Here is a 20,290-nt window from a genome sequence, read left to right as displayed (position 1 = left end):
AGGACTACAGACCACACTGCCAGCAGAAAATAAATAAAGTATTCTAAAGAGCTCATGGTCCTTGCTGCCAGCCAGGCTGTCCTGTGTGAATGTAGTGCTGAAAAGCCCAGGAGTTTGGAGCTTGAATCCTGACCCATTTCTTCCCTCAGGTTCCCAGGGAGGCATATTCCCAGAAAAGACATCGAGCTCAATCACAGGCATAGGTAGTAACATCAGGCTGTACAAGTCAGCACGGGGTCCTTCCCAACAAGCCAACATTATTCATGATTCCATTTATCCACTTGTAATAGTAGCAGTATTGCATACACTGCGTGAGGTACAGCATTACTGTTATTGAAGCAGTAGGGTTCCTCACTCGGTGTTCGCTTGCTGAGGCACTGGCATTGCCAAATAATCGGTTTTTGCCAGCTGGGCCTCCCCAGGGCTCTGGGGCCAGAGCAGAGCACAGTGTGCCCCTTGCCATCAGCCGTGTGCCAGCCTCTGGTCCTGGGCAGGTCCTGGCACGGAGCGAGTGCCAGCACGTGTCCTCCTGTCACCAGGGTCTGGCCACAGGGTGGTATGGACACCATACTGCTGGGTGGCTGTTCTTCACAGAAAGTGCATTGTGCTTTATGGAAAAAAAATGGGCTCTGGGTTTATTTATATTTTAAATTGAAAAAGGTCCTGCAATGCTGGTGATACAGGAATGCTCACTCTGAGGCATATTACAGACCAGTATTTTCTAAAGAAGACTGTTAAGCCAAAAAGCAATATGCCCAGCATAAATCTATTTAAAAGGTTCTGATAAAAATACCATGCCATTAACCTCCTGTTTTGTGTTGTGCCCAGACTCAGGGCTCAAGTCCTGTTTACCCATCCTGCCCTGTGCTGCTGCTTTGCCCGGGTGACCCCCTGTCCCATTGTCACCTTTGACTCCAATTGTTGGTGCTGTCACCATGGTGTCAGCGCAGCCTGTGCAAGCAGCAGCTGGTTAACACAGTGCTCCGTAACTGCTGTGTTTGCAGGGCTCTGTTTGCCCTCCTGATTTGGCTGGAGTGAGACACATACGTGGCCAGTTGGCTCGCACAGCATCACCGAGGCTTGTTAGTGTTCTGGTACCTGTGAAGCAGATAATCTAATTCAAACACCAGCGTGTCTTACTGCTTAGCTTAGATCTGCTGCCTAAGATGTGCATATGAAGATAAATTACATGGGGTAATTTGTTAGGAAGAGATCTAGGGAACCCAGCTCCAACTCTCCCTTTCAGGTTCAGGGAAATAAAAAGTGTTAATTCGATTTTGAGGAAGAAACTAACACTCTGGTAGCTGACAAAAGTTAGATGTCACCCTTTGATTGGTTGAATGGCATTTTGTTGAAATCACACTTACGTACCAGCTCACACTAGTGCTGACTGCAAAATAAAAATATCAAAATATTTTTATTTACATATTTGGTCTTAAAACTTTCAGAACACCCAAAGGTTGTATTGGCAGTCCACGTTCACCATCCTTTCTTCAGATAAAAGTATCTTAGACAATCTGAAAGCACATCAGAGCTGAAGGTAAATTGATCCAACATTTTCTCAGAAAATAAGAAAATAGTAAATAATTTCCTGATGAAGAGTGGTTGAGATTTTTCCCCTTTTGAAGTTAAAAGTGAGAAAAGGTTTAGTAAATGTGAGGACTCATACCTAAGTTCAAAAATATAATGAGCCAAATCAAAATTGTCTCAGCTCTTCCCAGAAAGAGCTCAGTTTTCATTGATGCTTTATAGTTTCATCCCATCTCAAATACTTTGTATTATAAAAAAATTGGTGATATAAAATGTGGGGACAATTGACAGATGAGCAAGCACAAGGAGTTTTTGAACAGGAGGCATTTCCACTCCCTGAAACATGATAAAGTTTGCTAAATGATCTGCATTTGAACCTAGATATAGGCTGCAGTTGTTCAGAATGACCTTTTACTGGAATAAAAAATATCAAATAGCTGAATTTTCCCCACTGTTGCCTGGTGAGTGCTGCCACACTTCCCAGAGCAGCACTGGCAGCGTGGTCTGTAGAAGGCAGGGTCCCAGAGCAGCACCAGATGTCCCCAGCACAGAGTGTCCCCAGCACAGGGTGTCCCATCACAGGGTGTCCCCAGCACAGAGTGTCCCCATCACAGAGTGTCCCATCACAGGGTGTCCCATCACAGGGTGTCCCCAGCACAGGGTGTCCCAGCACAGGGTGTCCCATCACAGAGTATCCCATCACAGTTTGTCCCCAGCACAGGGTGTCCCCATCACAGGGTGTCCCCAGCACTGTTTGTCCCCAGCACAGGGTGTCCCAGCACAGGGTGTCCCAGCACAGGGTGTCCCAGCACTGTTTGTCCCATCACAGGGTGTCCCATCACAGGGTGTCCCATCACAGGGTGTCCCAGCACTGTTTGTCCCAGCACAGGGTGTCCCCGCACAGGGTGTCCCCATCACAGTTTGTCCCCATCACAGGGTGTCCCAGCACATCCCACGGTGGCACTGCACGAGCAGAGGACACTGCCTGTGGCAGCTACAGGTAGGAGCCCTCCAGAGGGAATTAATTGTTTCCTGTTAGAAAGTACATTTCACCCATCTCACTAGCAGATTTTATCCATGCTTGCACACGAGAAGAGTTCATTAGGAGCATTTTTCCTAGCTGGAAATGCCAGTTAAGGAGACATTTATATACACAGCATTGTTGGCTTGTGTTTTGAGTTAAGGCACTGCTGACAGGATGGTTTATGATGTCGGACAACTTTTCACCCTGCAGTAAGCATTTTTGTAAAGGTGTCTAATCATCTCTGACAATACCTGTCAACAGTAGTAGTGCTCTGATATTACTGACCCTCTTAATGGTTTATTTTCCCCAAACAATTGCCAAGTAGTTCTCATCCTTATTGACTGTGACAACAGTAGTTCATTGGACAGCCTGCTCCTTATTAACAGAGTAAGTTAGCAATTCATCAAAGTGTTTGGTTAAATTTCAACAGTATTGAACATTATATTAATGATGTTGCTGGAAGTTTTATTCAGAAAACCCACCTGACAGTAATCCTGATTAAATGAGTGCAACTGAAACAGAAGTTTGTGTAATCGGATGGAAAAGCAGCTACAAGCTGCATCTTCAGAAGGAGTAAGTCCTAAACAAGTGGAAATAAATTATGCAAGCTTTTCACGTGGATGCTCCAGAACTACCTGTCTGCATGTCCAGGGGCATGCAGAGTCAAAGTGTATTTTGTATAATTCTGCTGGCTGGAATACACCGAGAATAACAGTCTCTTTTTGTATTTATTACCCTGCTAACATGAGTGGCTAAGGTCCTAAATTCCTAGAACTTTGCCACTGTTTTAAATAGGGCATCAAATTTGTTCCACAGGGAATTCCCCATTTCCTCATTGTATTTTTAAATAGACATGATATAGTGTGTGTAAAAAAGAGGCTGGAGATGTCAGCAAAACAAATCTAACTTACTGCCCTTGATCACAGACAGTCTTATTCCTAACGTCTTTTGGAAGATGGGTATTACAAGAATAGTTCTGCTTTTTTGCATGTACACAACCTTAAATTTACAGTAATTTTATGAGATTATTTATGCCTAAAGGCAAAGAAGCGGTCAAGAAGTGGGGTTGAGAGGAAGGAAAAGAGAAGGGAAACCATGAAGCCAGCTTAGAAAGAGCAAAAAGTGAACGGTCGAGTGGAAGCGTGGATTGGCACACTCGTGTGTCTCGTTGGCCACTGCAGCAAGTGGCAGTATTTTCCAGTTTCCTGAGAGCCACCTGGGATGGGCCAGTGCTGACAGGCAGTGCCTGTGGGATGGGTTGGTGCTCTCAGACAGGTGTGGGATGGGTTGGTGCTCTCAGGCAGGTGTGGGATGGGTTGGTGCTCTCAGGCAGGTGTGGGATGGGTCGGTGCTCTCAGGCAGGTGTGGGATGGGTCGGTGCTCTCAGGCAGGTGTGGGATGGGTTGGTGCTCTCAGACAGGTGTGGGATGGGTTGGTGCTCTCAGGCAGGTGTGGGATGGGTTGGTGCTCTCAGGCAGGTGTGGGATGGGTCGGTGCTCTCTGGCAGGTGTGGGATGGGTTGGTGCTCTCTGGCAGGTGTGGGATGGGTTGGTACTCAGGCAGTGGCTGTGGGATGGATCATTGCTCTCAGGCAGTGGCTGTGGGATGGGTTGGTGCTCTCAGGCAGTGGCTGTGGCATGGATCATTGCTCTCAGGCTCTGGCTGTGGGGAGCAGGCAGCTGGCACGTTGCGGTGCCTCTCGCCGTGGTTCCCGCAGCCCGTGGTGCCCGCCGTGCACACCATCCCCGAGCGTGGGGCACCCAGGGGCTCCGTGTGGAACCAGTGCTGCCTCAGCAGCTGCTTCTGAGCCTTTGGGCGTTTTCCCTAAGGCTTCGATTCTGCGACATCTGTCTGTTTTGGCTGCATCAGAGCCGTCATCCTTCCTAAAACGCCTGTGCGTCTGTGGGCTTCTCCTTCCATTGCTGCTCGTGACTGGGTTTAAATCTGATCGGCTACATCCAAAGGAAGTAACATTATGTAAGACACCAGAGTATCCTTGGGGACAGGACTCTTAGAAACACAGCAAACAAGCAAAAGCTTCGGAGTTCACATGCAGATGACTCTGGAAGCAGTCACACAATTTTCGTGCCGCTGTTCGCTTAGCTGTGGAGCAGGATGATGGCCACAACTTCTGAGGCGTATGGTATTTGAAAAGTTCTGTTCTGGAATAGTATACATTCAGCAGCATGTTTAACAAAGTCTTCTTCAGTGACAGTTATATTCCAGAAACCTCTAACAGAACTTTTATTTGCTAAAATCTATTTTAGATCAATGGCATATAATAAACTAAAATAGCCCTACAACCCCAGAAGTCACAAAAAAAAGGATCCCTCATGGGAATTTTGAGTCATATTTAGCTATGGCCACTATTTGAGCCTATCTACAAAAGAATTTTGCTTATTCCAAAGTGTTTGTGACCCCTCTAGAGCATGAAGGAGTGCTAATAGTTCTCCCAGTTTTGGAGGCATCTTAGGATATTTTATTATGTTAGTGTCAGTATTTCACTGAGATTAGGACTTCCACACGGCAGAGTGGATGCAGGGAGGGAGTTTTATTCATTGGAGTGCAGTGAGACACAACATTCCATGCTTCTTGCTTCCTTTGAAGGATTCTTTCTTATAAAAATAAGAGTTTGCCTCTCTTTATTATATTAAACTATTACCTACAGGCCATTTTGTCTGGACAATTTTGCAGCATTTATTTTCATCTCTGTCCCAGCCATTAGAAATCTGATTTGTCAAAGATACTTGTAAACTACAGTAACTTTTTGACTGGGTGATCAGTGCTATGGACCTTGAAAAATTGGCAGAAGTTTTCACCCTGTGAAAACATTAAGATACATAAAGCAAATTGATAAATACCATTTAATAGAATATAGGCTCTAGGATTTAATGCTTTAACACATAGCAGTAACAGATCATTCCAGGTATGGAACATCATATTTCAAAAGCCATACAGTTAATGCTGTAAAAGGAAGGATTATATGAAATGTGATTGATTCTTATACCTTTATGTCATAAAAAGTAGCTTCAGTTATGTGGGGTTCTGGAATCAGTAAAGTAAGAGGTTACGAGAAAAAGTCAACCCTTAAGTTGCAGACAAAGAGCTTCTGCTACCAATATAGTATTACATCATCAAAATATTTCACAGACACTCAGAAATAAGCTGTACTTCTGTATGTCAGTGAAGCAGCAAATTGAATTCTCATAATATGTTTTGAAAATGAGTCTTGTTAGGTTTGATGAGGTGGAAAACGTACTGAGATCACTGGTTTGTTCCAATACATTCAGTACGCTTTTCTTGGATGTTTGCCATGGCTAATCTTTTTAACGGCAGTGTAGCTTGTAAACCCATTTGGTAGAGAGCTGGATGTCTCCGTTTGAGTATCACACCAAACAGGATGGTAAATAAGTTTCTCTTCAAGCGTGCAAACCTTTTTTGTACAATACTAGAAATTTTATTTTAAGACACTGAAAAATCTCAGTATTTCCTTTATAAATTCAGCGAGGAGCAGAATAAAATGCAAATGTCATTTCAAGTACTCTCACACATACATATGTAGATGTTTGGGGGTTTTAAGAGTTTTATCAAGGGCAGACTTCAGTTAATTCAGGCCCAGTATTCAAGAAGTTGAGCCTGTCACAAACCCTCTGGATTTCTCCAAAACCCCTTCTTAGCTACTCCCACATGCCATTTTGGAAATGGTCTAAAAAACAGTGGGCCTTACAGTGTGGTGAGCCATCATCAAATGCAAAGTTCTGTCTTAGTAAACTGATGAGAAGATTTGGATGAGACATGAAAAATTCTGGCCTCAGCTTATTGAGGTTGAGCCAGAGGTTGCCCTTCAGGTGCTTCAGATGATCGCAGCCCGTGGGCTCACGCTGGTGTGTTACCTTTAGTTATATTCTGTAGATTAAAATAAATACTTTCTGTTGCCCTTTAAAGCTAAGTCAGGATGCACTGGTGATGTCATAGCATTTTAATGATGGCCCCAGAGTGTAACTACCATTTAATCTGCTTCTATTTGAGATGTTTTTACAAAATAATATGCTTTTCCTTAACACAGTTTCATAGGTATGGGATCTTATGTAGTCAGCATCACTTTCTTTAAACCACATTCCTGATTCCTTGGTTCAGAAGAAATCTCCTGCAAACCCTGCTATCTTGTCCTGTCTTCCTTTCTGTCACCCTTAAAGAATCCATACAGGAGAGGTTTGTGTACTGCTGCAGTGGTCCCAGCACTCTGAACTCTGTTTTCTGTTAAATTATTAATGGATAATTATATATATATTATATATATAATTATTTCTGTTAAATTATTATAACTCCCCTTGAGAGAATCCTGTGAAGAAATCACATAAGATGAACCTTTTTCCCCTAGGTTTCATTTTTCAACTTCTGCATGTACATTTTCTGTAGTCTCTTGTCTAATTTCAAGTTGTTGTTGAACTGATTTTTTGTACTTCACACAGATAAACAGTTTGCTGTCTTTAAACATTCTCACAAAAGCACAAGGTAGGAGGTGAGAGTGTTTAAACTGTGTATGTCTTAACTTCTTAACCATGCAGTAGAGTTGTAGATCTGAGAAGAGATGTAGAAAAAGAGCACATGAAAAGGAAAGAGGGAGGAGAAAAAAAAAGTGTCTGAAGAGCTGCTTTTTAACAATGACATTTTGTAAGTAATGTGGCCCTTTGAGCCAGAGGTTTCAGACTGCTCTGCCAAGAGTCACTGATGGTTGTGGATGGGGTTTGTTTGCAGTTATCCCTACAGCGAGGACTCCAGCCAGGGAAGGCAGTACATGAACACGAGATGTCCAGCCTGGTGCGACAGAATCCTGATGTCCCACTCGGCCAAGGAGCTCATTCTGAAGGTAAGTACAGACCCGCACCCCCTGATGCCTCCACACTGCATTATCTGCACCAAAGGCAGGTATGGCTGGAGGGCTCTGCCCTTGAGTTTGCCAAACTGGAGACAGCACACCATGGTAGTAAATGGAGGGGTCTGCCTCCAGTGATTTGCACCCAAGAAGGGGGATTTGTCCCCATAAACCTGCTGACAGTGACTAAAAGATGAGCTTTCACAAGCTCTTCTTTTGGTATCTGAGCTGCCAATGATGACTGACTGTCTTCTGTCCTGTGCCTCTTCTGTGCAAGGATGCACAGCCCTGGGACACTGACTGCTTGCTTTAAAGAGAGTAACAGAAAATAAAAAAGGCCCTATAAAAACCCTATGAAAAGTCTCCGTTAGTCCCCCAGCCCAGTCCACCCTGCAGTGATATAAGCAGCAATATTGCCCCTTCCAGGGATTCAGCAGGGATGCAAACAGGAGCAGGTACAAGTGGCTACTGGCTGAGGAGTCACACAATTGAGAGAAAAGCCTGTACAGCAACAGACACAATGCATCTGACTCACCAGAGTGGTAGATTTCCTAAGGTACTCCCAAGAACATGACAAATGCTACGTAGGCCAAATCTATTCAGGCTGTCCCCCGAATGAGGATGGTCTCCAGCAGGTAGGCTCCAAACTGTGGTACACCAACTAGGTGCCTAAATTTAGACATTCCATTGAGGCTTTAGAGATAAGATTCTGCAATGTTTTTAGAACATACAATTCCTCTTGGGATTTAGTGCTTGTAGATAGGGTTAGGGTTATTTGGTGATGTTCTGTCCAAGGTTAAATGATCTAAATATGGTTCAGGAGCCTTGCAGTTTTCTTTCCTGTCATTTGCTCTCTCCTTCTTGTTCCACTCTGCCCTCCTTCTTTTCTTGGGAGCCCTGGACTGGCTCAGCTGGTTACCTGTGCCAGCCTCCCCTGCCTCTGTCCCTGTGTGTGTGCTCCTGGCACCTCGACCCCCGTGCTGCTGACGCTGGTTGCCAGCTGCTCTAGAGCGCCAAGACCAGATCAGGAAATGGGGACGTGGTAGGAGATCTCTCCCACTTCTCTCTGTTCTGAGCTGGCCAGCTGGCAGCATAAATGGATGTGCTGCAGTGAGGTTGTCTTGGCTGACCAGACTGTATGACTCTAACAGACTTACTGAACCTAAAATTGCCAAAAGTCATGTGTCTGTCTGTGTGCTCCTATGTAATTAATGCAGTTTAGTGGGAGTGAATTACAGAAAATAATCTTCTAAGTAAATCAGTGTTCTATAGCTTCTTAGCTTCTTTTTTTCCAGTTTAAATTAATTACACCCTTGAAACTTGCTCTCCTGAAGTTTATAACCTTCTTTTTCTCTCTCATCGGGGTTATTTATCTCGTGATTGGACTGTTTGCTTTGCAGTATATAACTCACTGAAAGGCTGGGAACGTGTTTTCCACAGCTGCTCAAATTTCAAGTCAATGCACTTCCTTGCATGTTTTAATGTGTAAAAAGTGTCTGTGTGACATCATGAAATTTCACCCAAAATTTTAGACAATGCATGTACTGCAGTATTCAGTAAAAAAAAAAGTGAAGCCTAAGGGCAATACAGTCTTTATAGTCAAATAGTAACATCAAAATCAGTGTTATTTATTCTCGTTACACGAAAATGTCATGTGAAAAAGTGAGACTTTACCCAAAATGTTACCGATAGTGCTTGGCGACCATGAAATTCCTGAAGAACAAAGGATTAAAACCATGAAAAGAGTGGCCAGTGAGGGAGGATTTTTTTTTTTAAAGCTATGAATAAGGAGATAAATGTGTACACAAAAGCTTGAAGAGTGTAAACAGTACAGAGGGAAAGGAATTCTTTCTGATTATCTAGAGGGCTATAACTTGGATATAATGGGAGAAAATTCAACAAGGGAAAACAAAGTTACAGTCCTGAAGAAGTTTGTAGCTGTGAGGTCAGTAGCAATTTCCAGTCTCCGTGTAACAGAAACTGCATCAGTTGGATCCTTCAAGGCTCACCTTTAAAAGCACACACACTCTGTCTCTGGAGCGTTTGCAAATTGTGGTCGGGCAGTTTGGGGCATCTCCAGCAGCTCGCATGCGAAGTGACGGGTGCTGCTGAGGCCAGGCTGGGCTGTGGCTCACTGAGTCTGTAACCAGCAGAGGGGTTTGCTTATCCAGCCCAAAGCCAAACCAGCATTCTGGCCCATAGAACCTAGTGAAAATAGCCAAACTGATAGAGGAAAGGGCAAAACCACAGGTTTCTGTGGTTCTACGCCAGAAGCAGTGTTGGCCTTGACTGAGAATTTACTCCACTGCAGAGACCTATACCTTAAAGCTTTAAAAGGAACTCTGTAGAAAGTAAAAGCAAATTTTAATTAACTGATTATGCTGTAACAAATCCTGAAAATAAAAATGTATATGAACTTTTAAAGAATTTTTTCAATCATGACTATTGAATATTCTTATTTGTCTAATTATTTTGCTGTATTACTTTTTCTTATAAGCAATTAAAGAGTTTATTTTTCTGCCTAGGCAATTCTGTATTTTATTTAAACAAAAATTGTAGCTAATCTGCATTTAAATCCTAGGTAAAGAAAGGATAGGGTGCACAAATTGCCGCTGTACAGTGTGTTCAGCTACACAGTAGGCATTACAGATTGTACTGACATGGGGCTGTAAACAGCTTTCATGCAACATCATCTATCATGCCATGGTCGGTTACCTCACCATCATGTTATTTTATGCTTCCTGAGCCCTAAACCACCAAAGGTTGCCCACTGCTCGGGAGCTGCGCTGATGCCTGATCGCATGAAGTAATGAATGCTCAGCCAAGTGTATATTGTTTCTGCTTGTGCACTGCTGTAATTTGTTTATCTGTCTAAAGATTATGCAGTTGAAAATCCACAATTTTATGCTGCCTTTGTAAATTATCAAGTCGCTTTTGATGAATGTATCCCCACTTCCGTGCTGGTGGCATTATGATCTTGAAATATTGGAAAGTGCTCATGCATACAATGCAGAAGGTTATGTTTTTATATTTTTGGCAGACAACCGTGCTGTAAAGTAAATCTGACCTTAAGCTTCCTTACTGCATTAAAGATAATTCAGCTTTAACTTTATAGTCCTAAATGCTACTGTTTATATAAAGTTATTGCCCAGTCAAACTTGACTGATTACAGATGAGAAAGTCTTGGCTGTTTCCTACAAAATAAATTAGTATCGCCAACTAGTTTAAAGCACATCTACGATTGCATTAGAGACTGGAGAGTGTGCAGATTACTGATTTAATTAGCTTATAGAAATTGTTTAGCACAATAGGAAATCATTTTGTATGGCAATGTATTTGTATTTATTCCTGAAGTACTGTGCTAAAGAATCAAAACAGCTCCTCCAAATCACGTTTATTGCAAACAGCAGAAAGATGAGTACATTTTATTATTCATTAAGATAAAAATGCTAAAGAAGTCAGTGTAGAAGGGTAAAGTTCAACATGGAACAAAATGAAAGCAATTCATAATGGAGACCAGAGGAATGTCATCCGTCATTTGCTGCTTTTCTTAAAATCCCTGAATGCTTTTTTTCAGATGAAGAAATTTATCTCAGAGAAATGGTTAAAGATTATGCTCATAACCTGAAAATAATCATTCATCTCTCTGAACATTTAAAATCCCCTATATGATGAAATCAAATGCTGTTATAAGGCAACATGGATTGCATTTAATTCAAAGAACATTTGTCTCACCTAATTCAATAAAAATTGTGTTGTTCTTAAGAAAGGACTGGCCAAATGTGCTTGCTGCATTTTGCAGCAGAAGCCTGGAATGCAACTACGAGTCACTCATTTCACTTAGTGCAGCGTTAGCCACGAATATTTCCCTGGGTCCCATCAGCAGGGAGGAGGCATAGAGATCTCAGGGGGTTTTTATGCAGGAAAAAGGCACAAATTACTGCAAGCAGTACTGGGCATAAAAGTTCATTTTACACATTCTTTCTCTGGAGAAGCCAAGCCAAGATGTGTTAATATCACTGCATTCAGAAATCGGTTTCACCTATTTGCACAATATTTCCAATGTTCCTTTCTGTGTGTGTAATCTGGACAATTCTTGGACTGACCAGTGTTTTGTTGTTTTCTGTTTGTTTTTTTTTAAACTAGTCAGAAAATGATGAGAAGATGGTAATATATGACCACATTGGGCCAAATGTCTGCATGGGGGATCACAAGGTAATTAAATTAAAAATTTTAGTCTTTTATCTTCTAGTGTTTTCATTAGGAATGAGAATGCATGCACTAGGTTCTACTAATTGTAAGTCAGCTATGTCTCTGCCCTATTTTTAAGTAATACCTTGAAAATGTTTCAAAGTTGAATTCAGCTGCAGTCAGTCTGTTTATCAGAATGGCTGCTTGTATGAAATCAAAGAACAGGATGGGTGCTAGAATGAAAGCAGGATACCATGCAAGCCAAGAGGAGCAGCCATGTGTACACTTAAAGCTCTTCTAGCAGCACACAAGTGATTTCATTGGGTTATCAACTATGCTTTCAAAGCATAGCTTCAACCAGGTTGATGCACAGGTGCTTAACAGTAAAAGAATATATTGGCAGTTCCATATTCAAACAACAAGTGATAAAAAGAATATAGAAGAAGGATAAAGAATTATAAATAAATAAATAAATACCAGTTGTTTAAATTAGTAAAATACCTGAATTCTATGGTCTTCTTTGCTGAAGATACCAGATGGAAACCTAAGTTTGAAATACAATAAAACAGAGTATTTGCTTTCTTTGAAAAAAGCCAATTGAGGAGTAGGAGGTAACTTCTGAAAGCCTATCTAAAACCAGCACTGAGGCTCTTGAATGATAATTCAGAGGGATAGTGGGTAATTGTATGTGTGGATGCATGTGTACTTGCAAATCTGAGCTCACAAATGTATACCCCTATTTAATTCCATGGTCAGAGTTCTTGTGAGACAGAGGATTATTCTCTAAGGAAAAATGCACTTAGGGCATTTGGTCCAGAATCATCCAAGGTTTTAAAACAGAGCAACTTACTAATTTATCCAGTAAACAAAAAGGTCTGGGTCAGCCAGTTCAGAAACAGCAGTTTTTGTTTCCTTCATCACGAAAGTGGTGCAGCACTGTTACAAAAGGGAGTTGTGTATGGGACCTGAACCTCTTCCCACAGAAATCTCTGGAAATTTTTCCTTTAGGTTTCAGTGGGAGCAGAAATCTGTGAGGAGATAATGTTGTTCCCTTATGCATTTTGTAATTAGATTAATTCAAAAACTTGTTGCAATATTTTGTTTCCAGTCATAGAGAATTTTTTGTTGTATTTACTACTGACTGTAAAGAAAAAAAAAATCAAAACACGTATGTTTCAAACATGTAACTTCTATTTTTCCCTAACTTGCTGCAGCCTGTGTTCCTGTCCTTTCGAATAGCTGCTGGGGCAGGTAAACCTATTGCAAATGTGCACAAGTGTTGTGTCGTGCAGTGATGTGGTGGTAAATATCATCTTTTTTCTTTACGTTTCTATTACATTTTCTACATCATTTCCCCTGTGTTTATCTTTCTTTTTAAAAAAATGCCAATTCTGCAACAGGAAAAAGATGCCTACGAAGTGAGAAGATTTTCCGTGAAACCACACTGTAGCCAGGAGGGAAGGCAGCACACTGAAATCTGTAATCCTAACAGCTGTATTGATAAATCCAGTCCTGAGTGCCACATTTTTAGACTGCTGATCGTACACTATGCTTCAGCATCTGGACTCTGTTCAAGAGACGCCTCACATACCTCACTGTCTTGTATGTTCATGTGACATCAAGTAGAAATGTGGAATTATTTTTTATATATATGTCACAGTTCTGTTGCCAAAACTCTAAATAGACAGCAGAGATGTTATGTATTCTAGATTTCACAACTTTCAATTTTTAATAAGTGTTTGTCAATGTGGAAAAGCTATTTCAGCATATTATAAAGTTTTAAAGGTATCATACCCATTATATATCTTTACCACTTTGGGATTTTGTACATTGGATTGTATAGATAGAGATATTGATGGTTTTAAATGGTATTTTCTTTTTTGACCAAGGCTTATGGTTTTTGTTTTAGTTTTAGTATTTTGGTTTTCATTTTTTAATTTTTTTTCTCATTTTATTTACTATACTGCCATGTTACATGGTTTTTGAATCACACAGCAGCTGCTTTCTATACATACATATATATGTGTGTGTATATATATGTATGTATGTGTATATATACACAGATATATAAATAATTTATAAACCTGACCAAAACTTATGCTAAATATACTTTCCAATATGAATGCTTGAGAGTGCCATATCAGCAGTAAGTATTGGAGTCTTAGCAGGTTTAGTTAAGTGTACATCAACAACCAACATTTATATAATAAATAATATATAGCAGTGCCATCCTTGATACAGATATATAGCATACTATATAGCACATATATTAGCAGTTTCACTTTGTTACTCCTATAATCTCTTCTTTCTATGTAATATTAAGGATTGAATGTGAAGTTCTTAGCTAGGTTTGGGTGTAACTTTCCAGAATTTTGTAAACTGTTTTTGTCCGTCTTTTGTTACTGTTTTATGGTGCCATATTCTATATTAAAACAATAACAACACGGGAGAAGAAAATAATAGTCTGCTTCAAGTAGCAACTGTATTGGACACAGACTGTATTTATACAGTATTAAAGAAAAAAAAAAAAAAACACAATCATCAACCCAACTGTAAATTTTCCCGGTTAGTAGCTCAGTGCAGCCTACAATATAGTCTTGTTACAGACATTTTCCTCCCACCACTAAATACAACATTAAAAGGTGATTAGGGAGTCTGTTGATGAAACACAAATGTATGTTTTATTGATTTAATTTAGAACACTACAGAGTTCATGGACTGCGCGATGGCATTAGATTGATGCTTGATTTTGGTATAAATCACTACCATTGGAAATGATTTGATGTCCGCTTGCAGAGTTTTCTCAACAGTACAGCCCAGTTTATAGCAAGTATTGTTGCCCAAAGGGTGTTTGCAGCTCTGTATTGTTACTGTGCCATGTTGCATTATAACCACACAGTAATTCTATTTAAGCGAACTCAACTCATAACTCTGAAGGCCTTTAGAAATGAGTACTCTGGTTCTCAAGCAATAAAACTAATCATGGTGAACATGGCTGTGTCTGCCCCTTTAATTTGGTGATTACAGGGAAATTACTAAATTATATTTCTTATTGAGATACGTTTGACCCCGCCAAGCAATAAGGGTATTTTTCACATTAAAACTTCTACGATAGGACGCAGTTCTGGTGTTAATCAAAACACAATACAAACCGAGTAAAAGCCACTGAGGAGCTGGCACGGGAGCCCTGAGGAGAGGAGGGTGACGCAGCTTTACGAGCCGTTCTCAAGATGCTAGTCCTCAGCAGGTCAGTAAATGTGCCACCATAAACTCCTTCGTGGTTATCCCGAGTTTCAGAAGAAGCCTCTGCAGCCTTTTCCAGCAGGGACAAGAGCTCGCTGTAGCCTCCAACGCGGGGGTCCGGGCCCGCACTCCTCGGGGGCGAGCTGCTGAGAATGCCCCGGAACTGAGCCCTCAGAAACTCACGAAACGCAACTTTGGCATTTTAACAGCCCCGAAGGCGAATGTGGAGGCGCGGGGTGAGCCGAGCCGGGCCGGGCCGGTGCTGGCGGACACCCTGCCGCAGCCCCGGGACAGCCGAGGAGCGACGGGCTCCGGCCCAGGATGGGGACGGGTCCTGTCAGCTCGCCTCTGCCCGGGGCCGTGTCTCCGGCTGTCGGTCCTGCGGCGTCTCGGAGCCCCCTTCTCCATAACGCCCCCTCATTTCGTTTAAGAACTTTGGGTGGGAATGACTAGCCCCGAGCGCAGGTGCTTTTATCCAGACACTCCCCCTCAGGAGCCCGAACAACGGCCGGTCTCAGCGTGCTCACAGCCAGGCCAGGACCCTAAATTTGATTTATTCCCTCTGTAATCGCGGCTTAACTGGGCGCGGCCCCGTTCAGTGAGCAGGGACCTTCCGGGCCTCCACACCCTCCCCGGGACGCGGAGCTGCCCTGGCGGGAGCGAAGGGAATCGGTCACAGTGAGCGGGGAGGCCGGGGCCCGAGGGGGGCTCCAGGGGGAGAGGTCCGGGCCCCCTTCCGCAGCGGAACCGCGCCGACGCGGGCCCGTGCCGTGCCGCGCTGGGTGAGGCCCGGGCGCTGCGGAAGGTGCTGTAGAGCGGGGGCCCCAGGCCCTGCGGAAGGTGCTGTAGAGCGGGGGGCCCAGGCCCTGCGGAAGGTGCTGTAGAGCGGGGGCCCCAGGCCCTGCGGAAGGTGCTGTAGAGCGGGGGGCCTGCGCTGCCGGGGCCCGCACCGGCCGCTGGCTGCTGGTCAGGGGCAGCAGGAGCGCCTGCCGTGCAGCCGCTCCCGGCCTTTGCTCGGGCTGCGAAGCCGTAGCTGAGACACGGAGAAAAGAGATGCTCGCGTTCCTTTAAAAAAAAAATAAACAAAAGCAGCCAAAAAAACAAAGGCATCTTAACAACGCGGGCGGCTCACAGCCACCCGAACTCGCGTGTGCCGAGGGGGAGATTGTGGAGTCTCGGGCGGCCGGGAGCGCCTTGGCGGCCGCGGAACCGCGCGGAGCCCGGTTCGGGCACGGCCGCAGGTGCGGGGCCAAGCACGGCCTGGGAGCCCGGCGGGAAGGCACGGGAGGGCGGTGGGGCTCGCAGCCGCCGCGGCCGATCTCAGCAACTTCGCCCCCGGGTTTTGACAGAGGCCGGTACTCGGGCAGCGCAATGGGCCGTGTCCGGCCCCTCTCGCCCCTCTCCGGAGCGGACCCTATCCCCCGCCCGAGGCCGACGAGACGCTGCACGGGCAGTGGGGCCGCACGTTCAGCGCCGGGTCTCGCTCCTCTCCGGGCAGTCCCACAGCGCGGGCCGTGACCGCGGCCCGGCCCTGCCGAGGGAACCGCGGCTCTCCCGGTTCAGCCCCCCGGGCCAGCGGCTCCTCTTCCCTTGAGGGGCAGCATCGGGCACCCTGCAGAAGCTCTAGTGTCCCCGGCCCCTGGCACAGAAATGCGGGAAGAAACTCACTAAAGAAGGTTGTTAAATAATTTATTGATTTATACAAAGTCTTTCCAACACGTGTGGAGACATTCTAATGTAAAATCGCGTCCATTTTCCTCTCGTGCTTTTTTGGGGCATTGGTTTGGTTTTTTTGGTATTATTAAGCATAAAATCCAGAGGCAGGAGAAATGCAACTGCCAAAACACTGAGGGACGGAGTGAAAGAAAACTGCCGTTTTTACACTAGAAATATACATCACAAAATCTGAAATTTACTATATACAAAGTGGCTGAGCTCGGACTTGGGACCCATAGAAAACATAACAAAACCTGATTGTTAGGAGCAGGAAATTAACAGGAAGCCTAAAGGAAAGAGCGGGAAACCTTACAGGGACACAAAACCCAAAAAGTTGAAAAATTTTCTCTGAAATTTACATCAATGAGAAACAAAATAAATTCATAACTTATTCTGTAAAAAATATATACATTTCACATACATTTTATGCTGTACAACACACCACTTCAAACACCCAGTTACACTCACCCCTGCCGCGCTGCCCGGTGCGGCCGTCGGCCCCGTGCCCTCACAGCGTATCCGAGCTGGTGCTGCAGGGGCTGACGAGGGACAGGTTCGTGGATTTGTGCTTTTTCAATAGCCTCGTGATTTTTTCATCGTCTGAGTTGGGGTCCAGGGGCTTGTTGTATTCGTCATCGTCCTCATTGTCCGAGCTCTCCTTCAGCTTCTCCGTCTCCGAGTCGTGCTTCTTCTTTGCCGAGGCCATTTCTGCCGCGTGTCTCTTCCGCCACTTGGTCCGTCTGTTCTGGAACCAAACCTGGACACCGGCACCGGGCACAGCTCAGCCACGGCCTCGGCCCCGCCGCCGCGTCCGCCCCCGCCGTCCCCGTCCCACGCGCGGCGCGGGCGCTCGGAGCCCCGGACGGCTCCGGGAAAGGGGCGCCCCGTTGGGGACACCTGCCTGGCTCTGCGGGGCTGCACGACGCTTAGCTCAGCAGCTTCCCGGAACAGTCGTTTGTTGAAAACAGAATACGATAGCCAGGAAAAAAAAAGTGGTTTTGGCTTACAGTGCACCCCAGCATTCAGATGCACCTGCAGTCTTTGCTAAAAAATTTGCGGGGTTACACAAGGTAAAGTTGTACCACTGGACATGACCATCGTGGAAAAGTAGCCCTTTAAAAAAATTACCTGCGGGGGGCTTTATGTCGTTGTTGTGATGGGGGTTTATATTAAATATAATATGTCTATTTATTTTAAACCGTTTGCAGCACAGAGAGCTCTAAGCACAAAATAGTTAGAAATTACCCTAAGATCCATCCAAAATCGAAATGTAACTTAAATTCTAACTGACTCCCAAAGAAAAAAAAAATCCCGACATAATTGCGCGGGTTCGTGGCTGCTAGTCATTACCGACATGGCAGAAATCGGCCGCGGCAGGGAGCGGGAGAGGAGGGAGCCCGCAGGACGGACCTACCTTCACCTGGCTCTCAGTCATCCCCAGGGAGTAGGCGAGCCGGGCGCGCTCCGGTCCCGCCAAGTATTTCGTCTGTTCGAAGGTTTTCTCTAAAGCGAATATTTGCTGCCCAGAGAAAGTCGGTCGAGAATGTTTCTTCTTGCCGTCCTTGTCCAAAACCATCCCCGTCTGAGCTGGAAGCGGAGAAAGAGCTGCGTCAGAGATGAACTCTGCACTGCCCCCGGCCCGCAGCCGGGCCCCGCCAGGCCCTGCGGAGCCGCTTCGGGCGTCCGCCGGCTCTAAAGCAAGGCTCGGTTCGGGACAGAGCCGGGACCGTGAAGACCGAGTGACCCGCACGGGCCTGCCTGCCGCCCGCCCCGTCCGCCGGCTCGGGGCCGCCCCGGCTCTGGAGCCCAGGCCGCCTGCTCCCCGCAGGAACCGGCCGCACTTACCGGGACAGGCGAGCCGAGGATCTCTCCAGGGAGAGCCTTGCACCACTCCCGGCCAGAAAATGGGCGGCCGTCCCGGCAGCTCCGCCAGAGGCTTCGGGTAGCGGGAGACGGCAGCGGGGCTGAAGTACATCCCGGCCGAGGCTGCCAGCCCGTTGATGCGGGGCAGCCCGCCCAGAAGGTTGCTGGCACTGCCCACGGGCCGCCCCAGGATGTCGCTTATTCCGTGCGGTGTCCCCAAGGGGAGCTGCGTGTTGAGTCCGCCCAGGGCCGGTGCCTTGAAACCGGAGGGGTTCTGCAGGGCGTAGGGGAACAGGGAGGTCTTCATCTCGGCCATGTTGTGCAGCGCGGCTAGCGGCGCACTGCTAAGGACGAATGCGCTCTGGCGATTAGCATCCATCTGTCCCACCGCTAACATCTGCGGGCATCAGCGAGCGTGGCTCCTTCCCAACCGCGCCGCGGCCGCTCCGCTGGGGACCCTCGCCGGGACCGTGGCGGCGGGCGGGACGGGCTCCTCGCCGCTCGCGGGATCTCAGCGACAGCAAGTGCCGAACTTTGCTGGGAACAGGAAAATCCCGGCGCTTGCCCGCCCGCTCCCGCGGCGTGCACCTCCGAAGTCCGGGCTGAAGAGCAGCGAAAGCCGAGCCGGGCAGAGCGGCGAAACAGCAGACTGGGAGTCCCGGGAGAAGGAGCCCCCACCGGCGGCGCGTCCTGGCGGGCTACGGGCAATGCGCTCCACGCGCGATCCGGCGGGCAGGGGACGCGGCACCGGCAGCTCCACGCGTCGCCCCGGCCGCGTGTCCGGCGGCCGCGGGGACGCTCCGCGCCGCGCCCCGCGCGCAGATAACCGCGCGGGCACCTGCGCGCCCCGCGCCCATTGGGCGGCCACCGCCCCGCGCCGCCAACACCGCCCAATCGGCGGGCGGCGCGCGCCTCCACCCCGATACGTCACAGCCGGACCGAGCCGTGGGAGCGCGCGGGGCTGCACGTGGCCGCGCCGCGCCCGACGGGACCGCGACCCCACTGCCCCGGGCCCCACTGCCCCGAGCCCCACTGCCGGGCCCCACCACCGGGTCCGCCCGCCGGATCCCACTGCCCCGAGCCCCACTGCCGGGCCCCACTGCCCCGGGCCCCACTGCCGGGCCCCACCACCGGGTCCGCCCGCCGGATCCCACTGCCCCGAGCCCCACCGCCCCGAGCCTCCCTGCCGGGCCCCACTGCCCCGGGCCCCACTGCCCCGAGCCTCCCTGCCGGGCCCCACCGCGCCGGGCCCCACTGCCCCGGGCCCCACTGCCGGGTCCGCCCGCCCCGGGCCCCACTGCCCCGAGCCCCACTGCCGGATCCCACCGCGCCGGGCCCCACTGCCCCGGGCCCCACTGCCGGATCCCACCGCCGGGCCCCACCACCCCGAGCCTCCCTGCCGGGCCCCACCACCGGGTCCGCCCGCCGGATCCCACTGCCCCGAGCCCCACCGCCCCGAGCCTCCCTGCCGGGCCCCACCACCCGGCCCGCCCCACCGGTAGCTGCGCTCCCACCGGCAGCTACCCCGGAGGCGGCGGCCCCCCCCCCCCTCACTCGCCGCGTCGGGCCCCTCCCGCCGGGCGGGGTCCCGGTGCGGAAACCGCGGGCGCCTCATCGAACAGCCGGGCAATGACCGCGGGGCCCCGGCGGCTGCGCTGCCCCGCAGCACTGAGCGGTAACGCCCGCCCCGATCGCTGCTCTTTCGGGTAATCGGCTCCGTCTTCAGCTGCTCAGCGACCGCTCCCTCGCGTTAGAGCCCAACGTTTTTTAACCTGTTAAAAAATTATCTTAAGCCCTGCGAATAACTGTTTAGCTCAACTTTGTTGACTATTCTGAAACCCGCTGGC

At 47.5% G+C, this 20,290-nt stretch overlaps 2 protein-coding genes across 6 annotated transcripts in view; one reads left to right on the top strand and one right to left on the bottom strand.

The window, feature by feature from the left end:
• INPP5A (inositol polyphosphate-5-phosphatase A) overlaps window positions 1–14,611 on the top strand; it is a 181,664-nt gene extending 167,053 nt beyond the window's left edge. For 3 of the 5 annotated variants that reach the window (XM_059476954.1, XM_059476949.1, XM_059476953.1), the window contains 3 exons: window positions 7,313–7,424; window positions 11,577–11,645; window positions 13,022–14,611. In XM_059476954.1, the coding sequence (XP_059332937.1) occupies window positions 7,313–7,424; window positions 11,577–11,645; window positions 13,022–13,237 (397 nt within the window). In that variant the 3' untranslated portion in view covers window positions 13,238–14,611. Of the gene's footprint in view, window positions 1–7,312; window positions 7,425–11,576; window positions 11,646–12,835; window positions 12,924–13,021 lie in introns of all 5 variants that reach the window. The other 2 variants (XM_059476950.1, XM_059476951.1) reach the window with 2 other exon arrangements.
• Window positions 14,612–16,536: 1,925 nt separating this feature from the next.
• Window positions 16,537–18,948, bottom strand: NKX6-2 (NK6 homeobox 2). Its single transcript, XM_059477202.1, has 3 exons — window positions 18,426–18,948; window positions 17,995–18,167; window positions 16,537–17,337 (listed from the first exon to the last, which is right to left on the bottom strand). Exons 1-3 carry the CDS (start codon window positions 18,838–18,840, stop codon window positions 17,089–17,091), a joined length of 837 nt encoding a protein of 278 aa, XP_059333185.1. The 5' UTR covers window positions 18,841–18,948; the 3' UTR covers window positions 16,537–17,088.
• Between the last annotated feature and the right edge of the window lie 1,342 nt (window positions 18,949–20,290).

Source organism: Ammospiza nelsoni, chromosome 8, assembly GCF_027579445.1.
Source record: "Ammospiza nelsoni isolate bAmmNel1 chromosome 8, bAmmNel1.pri, whole genome shotgun sequence".
Taxonomy (NCBI): Eukaryota; Metazoa; Chordata; class Aves; order Passeriformes; family Passerellidae; genus Ammospiza; species Ammospiza nelsoni.
This window is presented reverse-complemented; position numbering and strand designations above follow the sequence as displayed.